The 19,451-nt window shown below is 32.7% G+C and overlaps 1 protein-coding gene across 1 annotated transcript in view; it reads left to right on the top strand.

Annotated features, from left to right (window-relative positions):
* Positions 1–1,896: 1,896 nt before the first annotated feature.
* The window catches only part of LOC309623707 (cadherin-10), a 128,876-nt gene continuing 111,321 nt past the window's right edge, over positions 1,897–19,451 (top strand). Inside the window, exon 1 of the mRNA XM_082380807.1 lies at positions 1,897–7,631. Within this exon, the coding sequence (XP_082236933.1) occupies positions 7,401–7,631 (231 nt within the window). The 5' untranslated portion in view covers positions 1,897–7,400. The remainder of the gene's footprint in view (positions 7,632–19,451) is intronic.

The following is a 19,451-nucleotide window of genomic DNA, read 5'->3' as shown; positions in this document are numbered from 1 at the left end:
CAGACATGCAATAAGGTTCAGTGGGACAGATGCTTTAAAATGTACATATAAAGGAAAACATAGTTTGTAATATGATCATGAGAATAATTGCTGTAGTGTGTGCTGACTTGAATCAAACAGATTCTTCTAGTTAAAAAAAATCCAGAAAATGACTGATTATTTAGAAAAAAATGTTCTGATCTTCCTACAGTAGTCACCTTATATATTATTTTCCCATCAATGTAATAAGCAACATACTAGGGCTGTGAGGCACTAAATAGGAAAAAGTCATAAACATGTTCTGAAGATGAACCTCCCTGTGGTTCAGCTGTGTTGACATTACAAGCGAGTTTGTTAGAAATGCAGAATCTGTGCCTCACCCAAGACTTGCTGAATGAGAACAGACATTTAACAAAAGCCCCAGGAGATGTGAACATACATTAAAGTTTGGGAAACACTGGAATTATGGGAATGCAGAATGCTAAGGGATGATTTAATAATCTTAAACTTCATGTGGTATTCGTATTAAATTATTTTTAAGAGTAAAATAAAGAAATGTGGTTTTGTAAGAAGTTCTTGAAAATGAAATTTATTAACTGAAAATGACATTATAGAATTTCATTAATTTGTGGCATTTTCATTCCAGGAGATAGTTTAACTGTGGTCTCAACCCACTTGATTCCTTCTAATTATAACTGTTTACAATTTCAAACAAGTACAGCTTCTTTACATACTGTTTTTATACTCTAAAATTTAGCTTCTGTTTTTCACTGTAAATAGTCCAACCTATTCAGAAAGTTATAAACATATTAATTACTTAATTCAAGAAAGTTTTACTGATACACACACACACATATATATACATAGCAACATGCTATTCGCCAGTGAGGGAAAGTCAATAAAATATAATTACTTAGACATGATTGAGAATTATATATTAGTGGAGGAGTAGTTTATACACATAAGAAGTTACATGTCAGACTTGAAATTAAACAACTGGAAATAATGTGAAATAAATTTTAAAAATCACCTGGTTCGAGATATTGCAATGAGTTATCAAGTACAGATGTTATCTTCCCAGTAATAGACACGTTTAAAATATTTAATTGATTTGGGTCTTGATGAAGTGGGTTTTTGAAAATTAATTTATATATTAATAATGCCCTCTATGATATATTTTAAATAAGAAAGATTAAGGTTAAGAAACCTGTTAGTAGATATTGTTCACTCATTTGCATGAAATGATGATTTAAAACAGTGTGGTGGCACATTAAACGGTGAGGGCGGTGTTGGGGGAAGAGAGCTGAGAGCCATGGAGAAAGAAAACAAAAGCAAGAGAATATAGACTGACCGTGTATGAGGTGTACTTGGTTAAATGGAAGTGTCAAAGATGTTCTATATTTTGAGTCAGGTTACTGGAAGTATGATTATTTGTGGTTTTTATACTGAAGGAACAATGTCTTGAAAAGGTTAATAAGTAGGCTTCTAGCAACATAGAACATACCTAGGAAGAATTATCATTGAACAAAGTAACTATTGGTTTGTTTTGCATAATTTCCTAGTTTTATTTCTTTTTGTGAGTGTTTATCAATTGTTCATTTGTTTTTGGAACTGTTTTATATTTCCAAGAAAATTGAGAAGATACAAAGACTTCCCAGATACCCACTGCCCCCACACATGTGTATCCCCGCTCATTGTCAACATCTGTAACCAGAATGGTACATTTTTTACTAAGGATGAAACTACTCTAAACTATCACTCAAAGTCCTTAGAGTTCACACTTGGTGTTGTACATCTTATGGATCTGAACAAATGTTTAGGGACAAATGTCTAAGTTTTTTGAGGATCCTACTGATACATCCTCTTGCTCAGAGATTCTTTCCTCAGCCATACCCAGTCTACCAGTAAGCCCATCAAAGGTATTCTTCATCTCTCACATTTCATTTTAGTTCTTTCTGAGGATTTCCATCTCTCTGCTTACATAGCCCATCTGTTCTTACATGCTGTCTACTTTCTTCTTTAGAGCCCTTAACATATTAATCAAAGTTGCTTTAAATTCCTGGTTTGATAATCCCAACACTCCTGCTATGTCTCATTCTGATGCTTGCTCTGTCTCTTCAGTTTATGCTTTTTGCCTTTTGGCATGCCTTGTAATTTTTCTCTTGATAGGAGGATGTGATGTACTGGGAAATGGAGCTGCTGTAAATAATCCTTAATAGTGTGATAGTAGGGATGGGGGAGGGGAAGCATTCTATAGTCTGTGATGAGTTCTCAGTCTTTCAGTGAACCTATTCCTCTGGACTGAACGTCACAAATGTTTCTCAAGATTTTCTCACTCCTTAGGAGGCACTGGATGGTCACTGTGGGCTGGATTGGATTTTCTCTTCCCCCAGGTAAATTAGGCTCTGATAATACTCCAGCAGGTTAGGCTCTGGTTAAGTAGTTTCCCCTGAGGGCAGGCCTTGTTAAGAACAGAGTGATCTGAGGTATTTCCAGAGATTTCCTTTTCCCCTCTCCCTGTGGAAAGCACAAGGGGATTTTTCTCAGATATTTACTGTGGGAACTTGATCGAGCTCCTGGAGGTAAATCTCACCATGTCAAGGACCTTCCCCCTGGAGTTTTTAATTCTCAGAGTTGTGCACACTGAACGTCCAGAAATTTATCAATCACAGTTCAGTTTTATTACTCCATTACTGGTTCCAGATGGTTTCTGCTCATGAGTCTCTGGTCTGCTAAGCTGTGCTTCCTTCTATTCACCTGTCTCTCCAATCTTGGGAGCAGTAGTTTGCCTTGAGTCCTCTCCTCTGTTACAAATCCAAGAAGAGTTGTTAATTTTTTTTAGTCCGTTCAGCTTTTTGCTGTTGTTAGGATGGAGTGTTAGCTTCCAGGCTCCTTGCATGTGAACTGAAAATGTCACTCTTTTTTAACTGCTCAGTAGCATTCCATTGTATGGATATAGCATGATTTGTTTATCCATTCACCTGTGACAGTGGCTTGTCTCCAGGCTTTCCCTATATCCATGCATTGCTATAAACATTCATATTTTAGATGAGTATACTTTCATTTCTCTTGCATAAATGTCTAGGAGTAGAAGCCTAAGTTACATTATAGATATATTTTTAACACTGAAAACAATCTGCCTATCCTATTGCTGCTGTAACAACTTACCACAAACTGAGTGGCTTAAAACAACACAAATTTATCTATTACATTTCTAGAGGTCAAAAGTCTAAAAAATTTTCCACTGAGCTCTGTTCCCTCTGGCGGCTCCAGGGGAATATCCATTGCTTTGTTTTTTCAGCTTCCAGGCTGCCTGCATTCCTTGGCTACTGCCCTCTTTCTCAGGAAACTCTAACCTCTTGTTTCTGTGAGCATCTCTTTTACTGACTCTGATCCTCCTGCCTCCCTCTTATGAGGCCCCTTGTGATTACATTGGTTTTACCTAAATGATCCAGGATAATCTCCTAAATCCCCAAGTTAGTCACATCTGCGAAGTGTAAGGTAAGGTAGCATATTCACAAGTGTCAGGATTCAGGATATAAGCATCTTTGAGGAGCCATTATTCAACTTACTACACTGTCTTCAAAGAGTTTATATCATTTGACAATCCCATCAACCGTGTAAAAGATTTCTCATTCCTCCACATCCCCACCAACACTTGCTAATCATCAATCATTTTAGTTTGCATTTCTCAAATGATGAATGATGTTGAATATCTGTTCGTGTACTTTTTTGCCTTCTATCTTCTTAGGTGAACTGTCAATTCAAATCTTTTTCCCATTTTTATTGGGTTTTGTGTTTTTTGATGGTTGGATTTTGAGAATTCTTTATATATATGGATGTAAGTCTATAATCAGATATGATTTGCAATCTGTTATCATATATTTCTGCCAGGCTCTGGTGTGTCTGTGTTTTCTCTTAACAACGTCCAAGCTCATCAAGTTGTATACATTAAATATGTACAGCTCTGTGTATTTCAATCATACCTCAATAAAGTCGTTGAAAACAAAAATAAAATAAAGTGATAGCATGAAAAAATGAAAATACTCAGGATGTATTTGACAAAAGGTGAACAAGGCTTATATACTGAAATCTACAAAACATGACTGAGAAGAACTCAATAATGGAGAGACATACAGTGTTCATAGGTCAGGAGAGTCAATGTTGCTATGATGTCCATTTTCCCCAAATTTATCTAGAGATTCAGTGCAATCCCCATCAAAATCCCCACAGACTTTTTCATATAAGTTGCAAGGTAACTATAAAATTTAAATGGAAAATGCAAAAAGTTCTGAAATAACCAAAAAATATTTTTAAAAGAAGACCAAAGTTGGGGGACTAACATTATCTGATTTCCAGACTTATAAATTATAGGAATCAAGACAGTGTGCTATTGGTGTAAAGACGAACAAATAGAATGTAATAGACTAGCGAGTCCAAAAATATATAGACACACATATATAAACAACTGATTTTTTACAAAGGGACAAAGGCAATTCAGTGGAGAAAGGATGAGTTTTCAACAAATGGTGCTAAAGCAATTGAATATTCATAAGTAAAACATAGAACTTCAATTCATATCTTGCACCATATACAAATCTTGATTCAAATTGGACCATAGACCTACATTGTAAGAACTAAAACTATAAAACTTCTAAAAGAAAACAGAGGAAATGTTTTTGACCTTGAGTTAGGCAGAGATTTTTAGACACGAGACAAAAAGCCCAATCTATTAAAGAAATAAATTCAAAAATCTAATTAATCAAGACTAAATTTCCTATTTTAATTTAATCTTGTCATTGTTTGAAATGGTTTTATCAAATAATATTTATGTAAAATATATTTTAAACATTTTAATTATCTTAAATCATTATTAAAATGCATTTAATGATAGACTCTTCAGAAAATTTATTATGAAATAATAAAAACTAGAACAATAATGAAGAAAAATGATTCTATATTTTTGTGATGCTCCAATTATTTACTAACAACTTTTACAGATGCAATCTCCACCTACTCCTTTCTAAAAATATTGGTACTTAAGCTTCTAAAGTTATAGGTAAGGTTGTAATTGTATTGAAAATGATCACCAATATAGCAAATAATTGCTTGCAAATATTTCTAAATTGAAAAAAGAGAATTGAAATGAGAATGTTGCTTCAATAAGTTTTAAAGCTTTTAGCAGAAACCCCTCAATTATGCAAACTCTCTTTTAACTTTTAGGAACAGTATATTTTTCTGGAGAATACTGTCTAGCATGTTCTGATACATTTTAAAAGTCATATATCATTTTAGTAAATGTTCCTGTTACTTAGAATCCAATCAATTTGAGTTTCTGTAAAGTCAGTGCCTTGTGATGTAAAACCATTTTATGCATCAGATAATTTCTATACTCCAAGTACAACATTTTCCATGACATATTTTAATACAGGTTACACCTGTCATGTTGAATGCTTCATGGGCTGTGGAGAGCTCCACTGTCATTTAGTACACTCTGGGGAAATACTGCTTCACCATTAATCTTATTTCTAAAGCATGTTTGCATTAACCTTTAAATTGTCCTAATAATAAAACAAGCACACAAAAAAGTAAACAGATTGCTTAGAAATCTTTGTAAATGAAAGCATAATTATAAATGCTGGAGTACTTAGAACACATTGTCATATTTGAGAAATGAAACTCAATCCTTTTGGTCCTCCAACCACTTTTTTATAGTATTTTATCATATCCTGAAATAAAATTCATAGCTAACAAACAGAAAACAAAACAAAAAAATACAAAGAAATTTTTAAAATAAAAATATTCTAACAGTAATATAAATAAAGAATAAAATAAAAGTAATTATGATTTTAAAATACTATTTTCATGCATAAATGTTTGAGTTTAACTACATAGAGGAGGTAATGATACTCAGATGTTTGAATCAATTTACAGTTCATTCATTCAATCAAACTGTTTAATGAGCATCTACTATGTGCAAGGTTCTGTTATAGACACTGTGAAAACAGTAGCAAAGAAAACAGCAAACTTCCCTTCTTTCATGGGATGATGGTAGGGAGACAGAATATGTGCACAATAAATAAATAAAACACATGTAGTGTATTGGGATATGCAAATTAGGGGAGGTTTCAAGAAAGAACCGAAGGAAGCAGGGGATCTACCTACGTGGATAACTACACGGAAAAGCCTTCCAGGTGGAGGGAAGAAGTAAAGACGTCCTGTTTGAAGAGAGGAGCATATGAAGTGTGTTGCAGGCTGAAGCAAGAAGGACACTGGCTGGAAAGGAGTCAATTTTGGGGAGTGGCCTGGGGGATTGAAGTATAACATGAAGTCAGAGAAGTGACCAGCTGTCATGAAATGGAATACAGAATTGTAGGTATTTGTGAGAGGCTAGGTTTAATCAAAGTGAGGTAAGAAGCCATCAGAGTGTTTTGTGCAGCGAAATGACATGATTTGATTTACATTTTAGTGGGATTACCTCGGATACATTGTTGAGAAAAAATAATTGCAGGTGGAGAGCAGTGAGGAGCCTGGGGCATCACGGAGTTCTAGATCAGCATGGGGGCAGGGAGGTGGTCAGAAGTGGACACATTGTGCAAATGTATCAAAGGTATAGCTGACAACATGATTAAATCCTTCTACATAATAGTGTAAATTATGTCATATGTTGATTTACTGTAGTAGTGATTTTTTTTCCTACTCTATGAAGCTCTAGGTGTTCCACAGATCGACCTAAGAGGGGAGAGAGGAGAGGTCTTCAGCTGAAGACACTAAGTTTTTTTGGTTTTGTTTTTGGCTTTACTTTTACCTTTGAGCTGGATTAAATTTGAAGAAACTGTGCTGCTGTTTAAAAATCATTTAAATATCATTACACTGCATGACAGATGCATAGTTCCTGTAGTTTGTTAAAATCACTATTTTATTTTCAAAATTTTAATTATGTTAAGTTACTCTGGAAATGTTCACGTGCAAAATTAACTACAGCTCCACTCTATATAGGGGTTATAATTCCTGAAAACTGGTAAAGTGCCAAAAGAAAAAAAGAAATAAAAGCTAAATATGTCCTTTCTTTAGAATTTGTTTGAAAGAAATTATTTACAATTATCTTTTCTTAAATTGTAGACATGTTACTAGGTAAGTAGTGTTTCCAAACTAATAATTATTTTATGTAAAAGAGGGGAAGCAAATATTTTGGTTACTATTATTAATTAATACTTGTTATGTTAAATTTAAAGTGACAGGTAACATTCATAATGTTGTCAACTGACTTTTTTTTATTTGTTTATTTGTTTGAAGCTTTTGGAAACATGTCCAAAACATTGATGAAATGCTGGAAACCAGTTGAAACACAGTAAAATTCAACACAATAATATAGGACTGCTTTTTCTCCATCCACGCTGGGAATTGTCAAGAAGTGAACTATGACAATATATCAATTTTTGCTACTGTTTCTACTCTGGGTATGCCTGCCACATTTCTGTTCTCCAGAGATAATGTTCAGAAGGACTTCTGTGCCCCAGAAAAGAATTTTAGGTGCACGCGTACCTAGAAGTGATGGCAAAATTCTGCACCGTCAAAAGCGTGGTTGGATGTGGAATCAGTTTTTCTTACTGGAGGAATATACAGGATCTGATTATCAATACGTAGGCAAGGTAAGTCTGTGCTGAAATGGCAAATATTTACATTCCAGTTTTTCATATGTCTCATAAAGAAAATTTGAAGGTTATCAAGATTGCCATTCTTACAAATTTGATTCTCTAAATATCCCTAAAGCAGTTTTTGTTTATGGAATACAAACTATAATTTGAAAAACTATGTAATGAATATAGCATTATAAATGTATGAATTCATTTACTAGAATTAATTCTGCCTACTACCTCATGTATTAAAGAGGTACTAAAAATTGCAATTTCAGAATTTGTAGTTAGAAATCAATGATCATGAGGAAACTATCTGGCAATCCAGTATTTAAAATAACAATGCATGTATATAATACATATATATATACATATATATATTTCACATTGCCGTTGACTTCAGTGAGGAAGAAAAGATATATTTAAAAGTTGTTTAATATTCTACAGAATGAGAAAACAAAAGTCATTAAAAATATGACCTAAGGCCAAAAAAATGCTTACTTATAAGAAAACTTATTCCAGATATGATCATTACTTATTTTTCTAAAGTCCTACCATGGGTACATTTAAATAAGGGAAGAATAAATGTGAAGACAAGCAGGAAAAAGTAGTTTACTTGTCGGGATATGATGACATGAGGAGATTTCATGCTATTCAGTTATAAAAGATAGTGAGGAAAATGAGCTTTGGTTAGGACTGGAGGGACAAATACGACATAAAAGTTACAATGGATACTTTTATACACTAGATTGTATTAATTTCCAGTTTTCTTTCTTGGCACTATCCGAATCTAATCGAAATTAGGTAATATCTTAAAGAAAAAAATCATTTTAATAGTGTTATTTTTATGGACAGTTTATGAAACTATATCAAAGAAAGAAAGTTAAACACACAAAAGGAAAACAGATATAATCACATGTTCATAGTACAAAATTATGATAGATCCATGATTGTGTTGGCGACCTTTGCATCAACCTCAACTTTAATAGCTTCTTTCACATAATTAAAACTGGGCTTTTAGAGTTTTCGTCTTCTAAGAAGAACTATTTTTGAGAAAATACATGTTCATTGATTTTTAAAACACTTTGATATGTGTTTTCATGTTCCAGTTATTTCAGTTTTTTTAAAATATGTCTGGCAGTATGAGAAAGATGGCATTAAAGGTTAAATGTCATATTGACTGTAAGGAGAAGAAAAAAACCCAGCAACCTAAGCAATTTTACCAGAAAGCATGCAGTAGTGGCCTTATCACAGGGTCATCTGATACAATTCCTGAGATCAGAGGGTTAAGGTAAATTTTATGGTTGCTGCAATAGGCAACTTTCAGTTTATGAAACCAACCACATGAAAATATAATAACTGAAATCTGAGCCATAGAAACTATAAATAGTTTCATTTGGCTCTTCCTGGACATAGCGGTTATTTGTTTATTTGCATAGATTTTCCTTCACCTGGTCCTTAATGAGGATTTAATAAATGTTGGTAAATTGAATTATCATTGCATTATGTACTCTCTTGTGATAATCAAGGTATTTCTATGTACTTTCATTTGTTCTTTCCCCAAAGAATATCAATAACTTGAAATCAAGAACTTTACTTTCTATCTCTCTTTGTTTCTAGCTCTTAGAGTGGAGTTTAATATTTAGTTGGCTGAATTATCCTGAGTTGTATTGAACTGAATTCCCAGAGTCATCTGGTACCACTTAGCTCTTTGGTAGAGAAAACTAATGTAGAGTTTAAATTACTGTGGGCTATTAAAGCTGGTAAATACTTAAGATACATGCATCTTGATATGCAACTCAAATTTTATTCTTCCTTACTCTGCTCTATAAAAGCAAGCCAGAAAACTCTTTAACGAGGAGAGGCATAAGGAATTTATGGAATGTGTTCACCAGTTTCTTCTATAAGTATGTCCTGAACTACCAAATCAACAGACATATATTAGATGCTGTAGCTCTGAGTTTACTTCTAATACCCACAGCATCTGTTTTTTCGCTTATATTTCAAGTCAATTTTGTATTTCTATCATTTATTCATGTCATGACCTGTGAAATAGTTATTTTTAAATTTCCCTTGTCTGTAGTACATATGTGTGTTACTTTTTATTAAGTATTTGCATTAATTACTTATACAATTAAAGATCTTATTTTAGAAGTAAACATATAGATTTTTTTAAACATTTAGATTTGTATATGCGAAAAGGCAATTATGAGATACAGAATATTTTTATAAACATGCATTTTAATGAATATAATTGGGGCCTAAGGTATATTTTCTTCATGAAGTATAAAAAATTTTAAATTCCCTGGATATTCTTTCCAACATTACTTATAATAAATTTATTACATATTCATCCTTTCAGAAATTCTACTTTCAGTTTTTACTTCATTTAAAGTAGGCATGTGATATTGATGCTAAGAGATTCAATGTCTCTAGGTTAGTTCACAGGGAGGAGTAATACATGTCCTTATTACTAGACGTATGGGAAGACAATGATAAACTCTCCATTGTTGTGGAAAACATGATGGGAGCTCAGAGTAGGAACAATGGAGAGAATTACACTGGTTGAGTGAGGACAAGACTGAAAAGCACATGCATGAAGAGGGGGAAAATTTTTAAAATACCAAACAATTAGCCAATAAATCCTACAAAGAATGGATGGCATATAATTTCTTAGATAAAAACCCATTACTGCTTAAGGGGTTGAAGCAAAGGGAAAATCCCCTTACTTCTCATTGGATTAAAGCAGAGGAAAGCTTAGGAAAAGCATATAACTGCCAATCAGAATACCTATATGTAAACTTGCTTCTGCCACTGTTTTTGCTTTCAGTGGTTAAATCAATTAACTTCTCTTGGCCTTCATTTTCTCATCTATAGTATGATCATGTCAGTCATTTTATATATATATATATATATATATATATATATATATATATATATATATATATAATTTAATGTACTTATATATATAATTTTTCTATGATTACATTATAAATGTGAAGTGTTTGAGCATTTAAAAACCCATTTATATATTTAAAAAAAAAGAATAAGAAGAAATAAAGAGAGACAGAAAGAGAAAAAGAGAAAGAAAGCTAGTGGCTGAATTGTCACCGCCATGGCTATTATGAAGAAACTAGCTAACCAGCAGTGAACTCAAAGCATTTCTTTGTTCATCTCTCAATGAGCAAAAAAATATCTTCCTCTAAATCATTCAATCAAATGTATTCTAAACCAAAATATATTTGGTGTAAGTTCTTTTTTTTTTTTCAGTGAGATAATCAGAATATTGACCTTTAAGAAATTTCCTATATAGGACAATGCCTGCTAACCTTTCTTTACCTTCCAAAGCAAGAGGTTTAAAACGTGAACTTCAAGTATCTACTTTTGCCCTATGTTACTTTCATATCTCAACCTTTTATAAACATCTTTAAATTTACCAATTTAAGATTTGAGAAACACTGTGATTATAAGCTATTTTTATTAATGTCCTTTTACATGTAGCTTCTTATCACAGGTTCCCATTGCCTGATTCAGTTGCCTAGATAATTTCAAAATTTTAGGCTTCCAAATATTCAAATAAATAATGACAATAAACTAGATATTCTTGAATTTACTTTTAGCTGTAACAAACATACAGTTCTAAGTGAATTACTAATTTTATTTACTGTACAAACTTTGCACTTTATATAATAATTATTCTCAAGTGGAGCAAAACATGTTAAAAATAGATTTTTAATCAAAACCAGAGATTAAGAAAAAACACCAAAAAATTAATAACGTAATTGAACAATGATAAACCTGATTCTGAGTCAGCATAGTAAAATAATTCACTCCAGGAAGTAAAAACATAATAATAATTTTAATAAATAATCAGGGCAACTGTCTATATCTTCTTGGTATAATGAAAAAATGTACCATCTGGAGACATGAAAGAGATTCTTGGGGCCTCCAGGCCATTCAGACCTTATAGTACCTCACTGATATCATCCTTCTCTAAATGCAGAATACATTTGACACATAGATTCTTTTTTTTTGTTCCCAATGATAGGTTCTTTTTTTTAAAATTGAAGTATAGTTGATGTATAATGTTGTGTTAGTTTCAGGTGTACAACAAAGTGATTCAGTTATACATATACATAATACATATATATATTCTTTTTCAGATTCTTTTCCTTTATAGGTTATTACAAAATATTGAGTATAATTCCCTGTGCTATACAGTAGGTCCTTGTTGGTTATCTATTTTATATATAGTAGTGAGTATACGTTAATCCCTAACTCCTAATTTATCCCTCCCCTCCTCCTTTCCCCTTTGGTAACCATAAGTTTTTTTTCAATGTCTGTGAGTCTATTTCTGTTTCGTACATAAGTTAATTTGTATCATGTTTTAGATTCCAGGTATAATCGATATCATATGATATTGCTGTCTGTAAGTCTTGTTGGGTTCTCAGTTGTTTAGCATTCTTGAAAAACAGAAACCACGTTTAATTATTTCTTAATTTCATATCCCTTTTCCTGAAGAATTGATGGCTTCAAAGAGCTAGAGCAATAATGGTGCTCTCTATTTTAGCAGATTAAGAATACTATAGGTATTTATAGTTCTTCTGTCCTTAGATGATTACTTAAGCTCACCTCTACCAAGGGATACACGGTTCCCCGTAGTCTACCATGGCTTTGTCCTCCCATAGTTTATAACCCAATATGAACCTTCATCCCCCTTCCTGAGTAGCCAATAGAAACTTTCTCCCTGTCCCTAACAGGTTTTTCTCTTTGGAACCAACTGCTTTTATTTGCACAAGTATCTTGCTGGTCACTCAACTTTTCAATTCACTATTAAATATTTCATTTTCTGACTCTACCCTGTTCCATGATTGAAAATGATAGAATGAGCCATATATTTTTCTGGTCTATCTCAACTCTATACCTTTAGTTCTGTCTTATTTGCCCTCATGGCCCCTTAATGAGCATGATGAGTTCAAAATACCCTAAATTAATGATTCTAACTGGGGGTTATTTTGCCATCCAGGGGAAATTCATCTATATATGGAGACATTATTTGTTTTCACAACTAGGTAGAGGGGGTTGCTACTGGCCTCAAGTTGGCAGGGACCAGGGATGCTGCTAAAAATCCTGCAATGTATAGGGCAGACCTCCAGTCCTAAATGTCAATAGTGCTGAGACTGAGAAGCCCTGTCCTCAACTTCCTTAGTTTGCCAGAGCCTTTTACATTTCCTAAACAGTTCAGTCTTTATTTTACTTCTTCCTGAGTTGTTGTTTCTGAGTATGCTCTCAATTATCATCATGTTTCTTCCCTTCAGAGTTGCTGTAAGAATTTGCTTTCCCTAACTTGTATTTCTCTCAAGACCTGCTTTCCTAGTCATATTCTGTCTAATCCTTAAAGCATATATTTGGCTCCAGTCTCTTGGTCATTCTTCTCTGTAGACTTGTGAGCTGCACACACCCACTATGAATGAATTATTTATTCATTCTGTCAAAAAATATCTAGAAGACCTGTTACTACTCAGATACTACTCTGATATTAAGTGCTGTGGTGAAAATATAATTTCTCTACTCACAAAATGTCTGCCTTTAAGAGAAGGAGAGAATAATAAGTAAGGATAACAGGAAGTTATGGGACTCTTTTTGTCTCAGACACAGCACAGACCCCAAAAGCCTCGAACAAAACAGTAAGTGCCAAATATTGCCACGTTTCATTTCTGCAGTACTTGTAAATAGGTGGAAATAAAATACTTTGGGGATTCGTATTACACGAATCTATGTGTTATTAAATGTTGAAACTGGAGAGTCAAATTCTTATTTATTTATTTATTTATTTATTTGGAAGAGTTTTTTAATGTGCAGTGCTTTATAATGAAGTGATTCTTGGAAATTTCTAGAAGAGATATCTTCCAGAAACTGAAAAAACATTATTCATGAGAGAATAACTTGACTTTAAACATTCACAAAGTCTGGCAATACCAACTGTGACCACTATATTAGACTGTATGCGTTTTGCCCTTAATAATATGGGTACAATCAAGTCAAACCTGGTTGCAACAGGGTAAGGAGTAGTTGGAACTAAGATAGAAGAAGCTGTCCTGACCTCCCCACTGCAGTTTTCCTACAGGGGAAGGAAATCTCAAGTGAACTCATGGAAGAACTTTATGTTTTATTAGAGTTTAGAGAGCTGGGAACACTCTCTGGGACCTTTTAAAAACTGCAATGTTGTTGAGACTAAAAGTTTCCAGGTGACTTTTTTTTAATATAAACATGATGAAGAGACTCTACATAAAACACACACACACACAAATATATAGGCCTGCTTTAGTGGTGAGATGAGAGTAGGAGAGGGCTTGGTATATAGTTATTTTCTATTTGAACCCTATTAATGACAACCATAAAAGGATTGAGCACAAAACAAATTAATACAGTGAGTGATTTTAGTTAGAAAATGTCCTAAAAGAAAATAAATCAGGATGATTTGATAGACATCAACAGAAAGTCCTTTATATTAAATGATTAATAAAGACCTTCCTGATGAGACATTTGGACTTTTGGGGTGAATATAGACGTTATTTCCCTGATAGGTAAAGACCACAACAAAAAAAAGATGATCCTGAATTAGAATTTATAAAGACTTTTTATACTAATCCTCAAGCAAGAGGTAATTAAAGCATTTTTAAATAGAGGCATGTCCTGCAGAACCCTGATAATGTTTTCCAGGCAGACCACCTCTTGGTTTTTAACTCTCAGAATGCATAAAATGTCTGTATCTCTCAATGCTTCAGCCAGAGGTTATATTGGAAAAATATGCTCACCTCCTCAAAGCTCACTGTAACATTTTAACAAAGCAGTATTCAGGAAGATCTTAAGTGCATTCCAGATGCGCTTGGTAGAACATCAGAACCACCCATAGATGTTTTGAAACTAACAGAGGCTGTAAAAAAGAATGTGCATCTAAGATTTTGTAAGCCCTTCGGGAAGTCTTGCTAATTCATGTTAATCTGTAAGTGATCAAGTAACACTGGTTTAAGCGTCTTCTATACTAACATTATAGCGTGTTATTCATATAGAGAGATTTTACTATGTTTTAGTTACTTTTTTAGGAAATTAGTTTTGAATTTGGGTTTAATGTGTAAGCATTCTATTTTTTCCAGTTTAAACTAATGGGAAATAGACTTCTTGTTAGCATTTTCAAGCAAAGTGTCAAATATTGAACTCTTTTTAAAAAGATAAATGTAATTAAGTATGGGATACTCATATATAAATAACTACAATCATTCTTTTACTTAAAAGTTCTTCCTGGTAGTAGTGATAACATGTTTACTAAACTCTTCCATGAAGTTATTTACATAACGTGTTATCACTGTATAACCTTCATGAAACAACAGTATACCCGCACCACCTAAACACATTTACCACACTCACTGCCCTTACTGTACTCTAGTGATTTGTGGGATATCCACCCTTCCACTCATTTTTTACTCTTGAATTAGTAACCCAGAGATGCTGTGTTTCCATCTTTTCTTTCCCATCATAGTCTTATTTTTGTATATCCCTCTCTTGTACTCACCATTTTATAACCCCCTCCACACAGAAGCTTCTTCATCTCTTTTTCCTGCTTCTTCAGTTTGTCACACAGCATCTTTTAAAATCTACCTCTCTATGTTATGTCCCTTGAATGTATTTTTATTGGATTATGTTTTAGATAAGAGATAATAATGAATTTATTTTCTAAAAAGTATTATTTCTGTGGTTTTAAGCCAATTAATTCACATAGAGTAGTAATAGTTGGAAGTAGATGAAAGGACTTTGATGATAATAATAGACTAATAATTAAAAAAACCTCAAAGAATTTTTCTGTGATGAATAAGCTTTTAAAAACTTTACCTATTACTTAAAAATATTAAAGTTCAAAAATACTAAATCTGCAATTTAACCCATCATTTTTCAAATATGGAACTTTTAAGAAATACAATCATCTCTGAATGAAGATTATGTGAAAATTGAGCCAGACTTTTAGCTAAAGCTCGAGAGAAATCTCTGTAGATGAAAAATGTATTGAAATGTCATAAAAATTTGCTCTGCAAAAAATATCTTAATATAATTTATCAGTAACAGGTGAGTGTGTAATGGCCATGAAGCATGGGAAATTATTATTATGGTATTATGAATTTCTACCAAAGCCCTCTTATTTTCTTTCTTGGAGACAATATACAATTATATATTCAATTAAATTTTGTCCCCTTTGCACTAAAGAATAATATTCTTTTCAGTAAAGAAAATGAAAGTAGGTGTATGTTATTATGTTTGCTCATCAATGTCTCATACTTAGAATATGTTCAAATACTCAAATTCTCAGTTGCTTCTTATGAAAGCATGAATAGAAAAGGAGGGAGCACTTTAATAAATTTTCTGAAGTGAATTCTTAAATATTCACATAATATAGTTAAATTTCTACTTTTGTTTTATCAAAGAATATTATTTAATCTTAATTTTTTATTATTATCATTATTAATATTGTTGGTGGTGGTATTATTATTGTGTTGCTAATGGGTAACTGCATTCCATGGCTCCTGGTAATTGTAAATAAAAGTTAAAATAAAGAAAACATAAAAGTTGCCAGTAAGATGGACTAAGTTTAGAGAAGGGAACAGTGATTTTGTTGGGATATAATATACAAACCTTTGGTTCTCTCCTTAGAACTCTAATCAACAAGACGAAAAGCACTTTATGCAAATTTCAGACTCTCTCTTTAGTAAAATTCTTTCACTAACCTCATTTTAAAACTATACTTTAAGCATTTATAGATTACATAAAACTATTAAATTTAGAATTTTAAATGAAGGTCTTAAATCTCAGCCCAGGATTAAAATTGTTTTACCAAGTAGGAAATTGAGCTGTAAGAATGTGTACTATTATAGCCCTTTATCTAAAGGAACATTTCCTGTTTTGGCTGATGTTTAGCTTAAATTCCATTAGTGAACTCCTCAGTTGAGTGTTGTATCTTCCAAATACCCCCCCAAAACTCCAAGACCACTGAATTTTTCAATTTTCCTTGATACCAATTCTGTCAGTATATACAAACCAGCATCAAAAGCTTAGCACCAAATCTAGTTTGCATATGTTGGGTTATCCTGAGTCCAGTGGAGCAGAGGGATAGAGTTGTGAATCATGAACTAGCTGAATACATGCATTCCTAAGAGCTGAGCTTCCAAGGGGAGACAATAAAGAGATAAAGCAAAGGTCAAGGACATGACCTATGATTGTAAGTCAAATAACATAAAGGCAGAGATAGAGAACATCCAAGGAGAAGTAGAAAGGGGCGGGGGCGGGGCAGAGAGGCAAGACTCGGACTGTTATAGAGGCCAAAGGAGAACAAAATTCCAAAGAATTGATGACTAATCCTGTTGAGTGTTGCAAAGTCATCAAGAAGAAAGTTGTAGCAATTTAGAGATCAGTGTGGACCAAGGAGAGAGCCATTGCAATAATCTGACGTAAATGGGAGTCAGATGGCTTTGGTTTAGCACAGAAAGAAGCAATACATCAGTTTCTCATAGGCATGTTACCAATAAGATAAAATAAGTAGGAGTAAGAGAGAGTTTGAAATGATGAAGAGCTGGAGATGGGACGTTATTATATGGACAGAAAGAGAGGATGTGAATGTGTGCAACAGGTGAGCTCACTCTTGGTAAAAATTAAAATTAAAAATTTGTCTATTAAGCTGACAGCCAGAATCATACATAATTACTAAACAAAGAGAGTATTCCCACTTAAATTACCAACAGGAGTGAAATAAGTTTTTAAAAAACACTTTGCTCACTACTAATATTTAACATACTTCTGGAAGCAAAATAACAGTGTAAAAACTATCACATATAGTTTTTTTTTTTAATGTGAGAATTAAATGAAAAATAATATAAAATATTCTGAAACATCCTGACATATCCTGATAATGATCCTCTAAAATGTATTTTATTTATTACTTAATAGTCCAACAACCGTTTTTTATTGTTTCCTATTTACAAGTAAGGAAAATATGTTCTTCTTGTCTAAATTAGGTGTCTAAGGGCACCAATCAAGTAGCTTGTAGAAATGGGATTCTAGCCCAGAAATTATGACTCCAGAGTATATACTAACCATCATTACCCCTCATTGCACCATTATTAATAGTAATATTCTTATTTTATCAATATTATGTGTTGCTTCACCAGAAGCAATTATATTCTTATTTAAGCAGTACAATGATGGATAGTTAGCTGACTTTCTTTTCTGAATGATATCAGTACAAAACTAAAATTGCATAGGTAGCAGGAATATTTCTGCTACTTCATAGAGAAGTCAAATTTATTTTTGCAGTTGTTAAGTGTTTATTATTTAATTTATATGTGGAATTGATAATGCATGCACTTTGAATAAAATTTAAATGGCAAAATAGGGTGTATAGTTAAAACTGAGGCTCCCACCAGGATCCTCAGGCATCCATAGTTCTCCTCCTAAGAAACAGCTGCATTTACCAGTTCTGTTTTGTTTTTGTTTTGTTTTGTATTTTTGTACGTATTCCAAGAGACATTATAGAACTATTTAATAAGTATTTATGATTTTGTTTTTACATAAATGGTGGTGTACTTTATGCCATGTTATAAAACATGGTTGGTTTGTTTTTAGTTAAAAATGTAACTTGAGGACATATTCCATTTCAGGACATAAAGATATCCTTCATTAAAAAAAAATAGTAGCTGCATATTATTCTTTCCAGTGGATATATCATAATTTGTTTTACCTTTTTCTTTTGAAGAACGTTTAGTCATTTAAAAAAATATTTAGTAATATAATAATATGACATGTTATTTCACACAGTGCTGGTATACCTTTAGGAATATGACTAGAAGTGAAATGCTGAAGCAAAGTTTGGAAATCTTAAACTTTCATAGGTATTGCTAAATTGCTCTCCACTGATGCAGTTTGAATTTATCATGCCAACAGCAAGGTATGAAAGTTAAGTATTTCTCCACAATTGTATCCAATCTCTGTATTATCATCATTTTTAATAGCTTTTCAATCTTGTAAATGAAAACATATTTCTCTTATTTTAAGTGAGAATGAGCATTTCTTCATGTGTTTAAAGCATTTCACATTTCTTTAAATGAGTGTTTATATCCCTCACCAATTTTTCTATTAATAATCTAGTTTTTTTCTTTTGATCCATAAGTTCTCCTTATTAATTGACCTTTAATTCTTTTTTTTTTCATTTTCAAATGTAATACATGCTGAAAGTTGAATAAAACACACATATAAACTTTAATGAATAAGTATAAATCAAATCGGGTGACCTCAACGCAGGTGAAGAAATGGAAAACTCATGGCCCCTAAGAAACTCTCTGTGTGGGTCAGTTAGTAACAACATCGTTTCTCCTTTCTAAAGGTGGCAATAAGATTCATTTGGGGTTGATAACACCTTTCTTTTCTTTATAGTTTGAGCATCTATGTAGCCACTCATAAACAGCATGCTGGAGTTTTAAATGTTTCTGAAATTGAGTGTAATCACAGTTCATATATTCTTTTGTGTCTTTCTTCTTTCGCTCAGATAGGTTTATGAAATTAAACCATATTTTTGTGCAGAGGATCTCTTTATGTGAATGTGTTTGGATTTAGTTATACGTTCTATCAATAATGGAGATACGATGTTGCCCCTTCCCCTTACTTCGGCTTTACTAACAATGCTTCTGTGAACATTTCTGTACATGCACCCTGATACTTATGTACATTGAACAGCTTCAGAGTATATAATCAGGAATAAAATTGCTGATCTCTAGTGTGTGCCTAGCTTCAATT

The sequence above is a fragment of the Balaenoptera borealis genome (genome assembly GCF_965194805.1).
Source record: "Balaenoptera borealis genome assembly, chromosome: 2".
In the NCBI taxonomy this organism is placed as follows: domain Eukaryota; kingdom Metazoa; phylum Chordata; class Mammalia; order Artiodactyla; family Balaenopteridae; genus Balaenoptera; species Balaenoptera borealis.
This window is presented reverse-complemented; position numbering and strand designations above follow the sequence as displayed.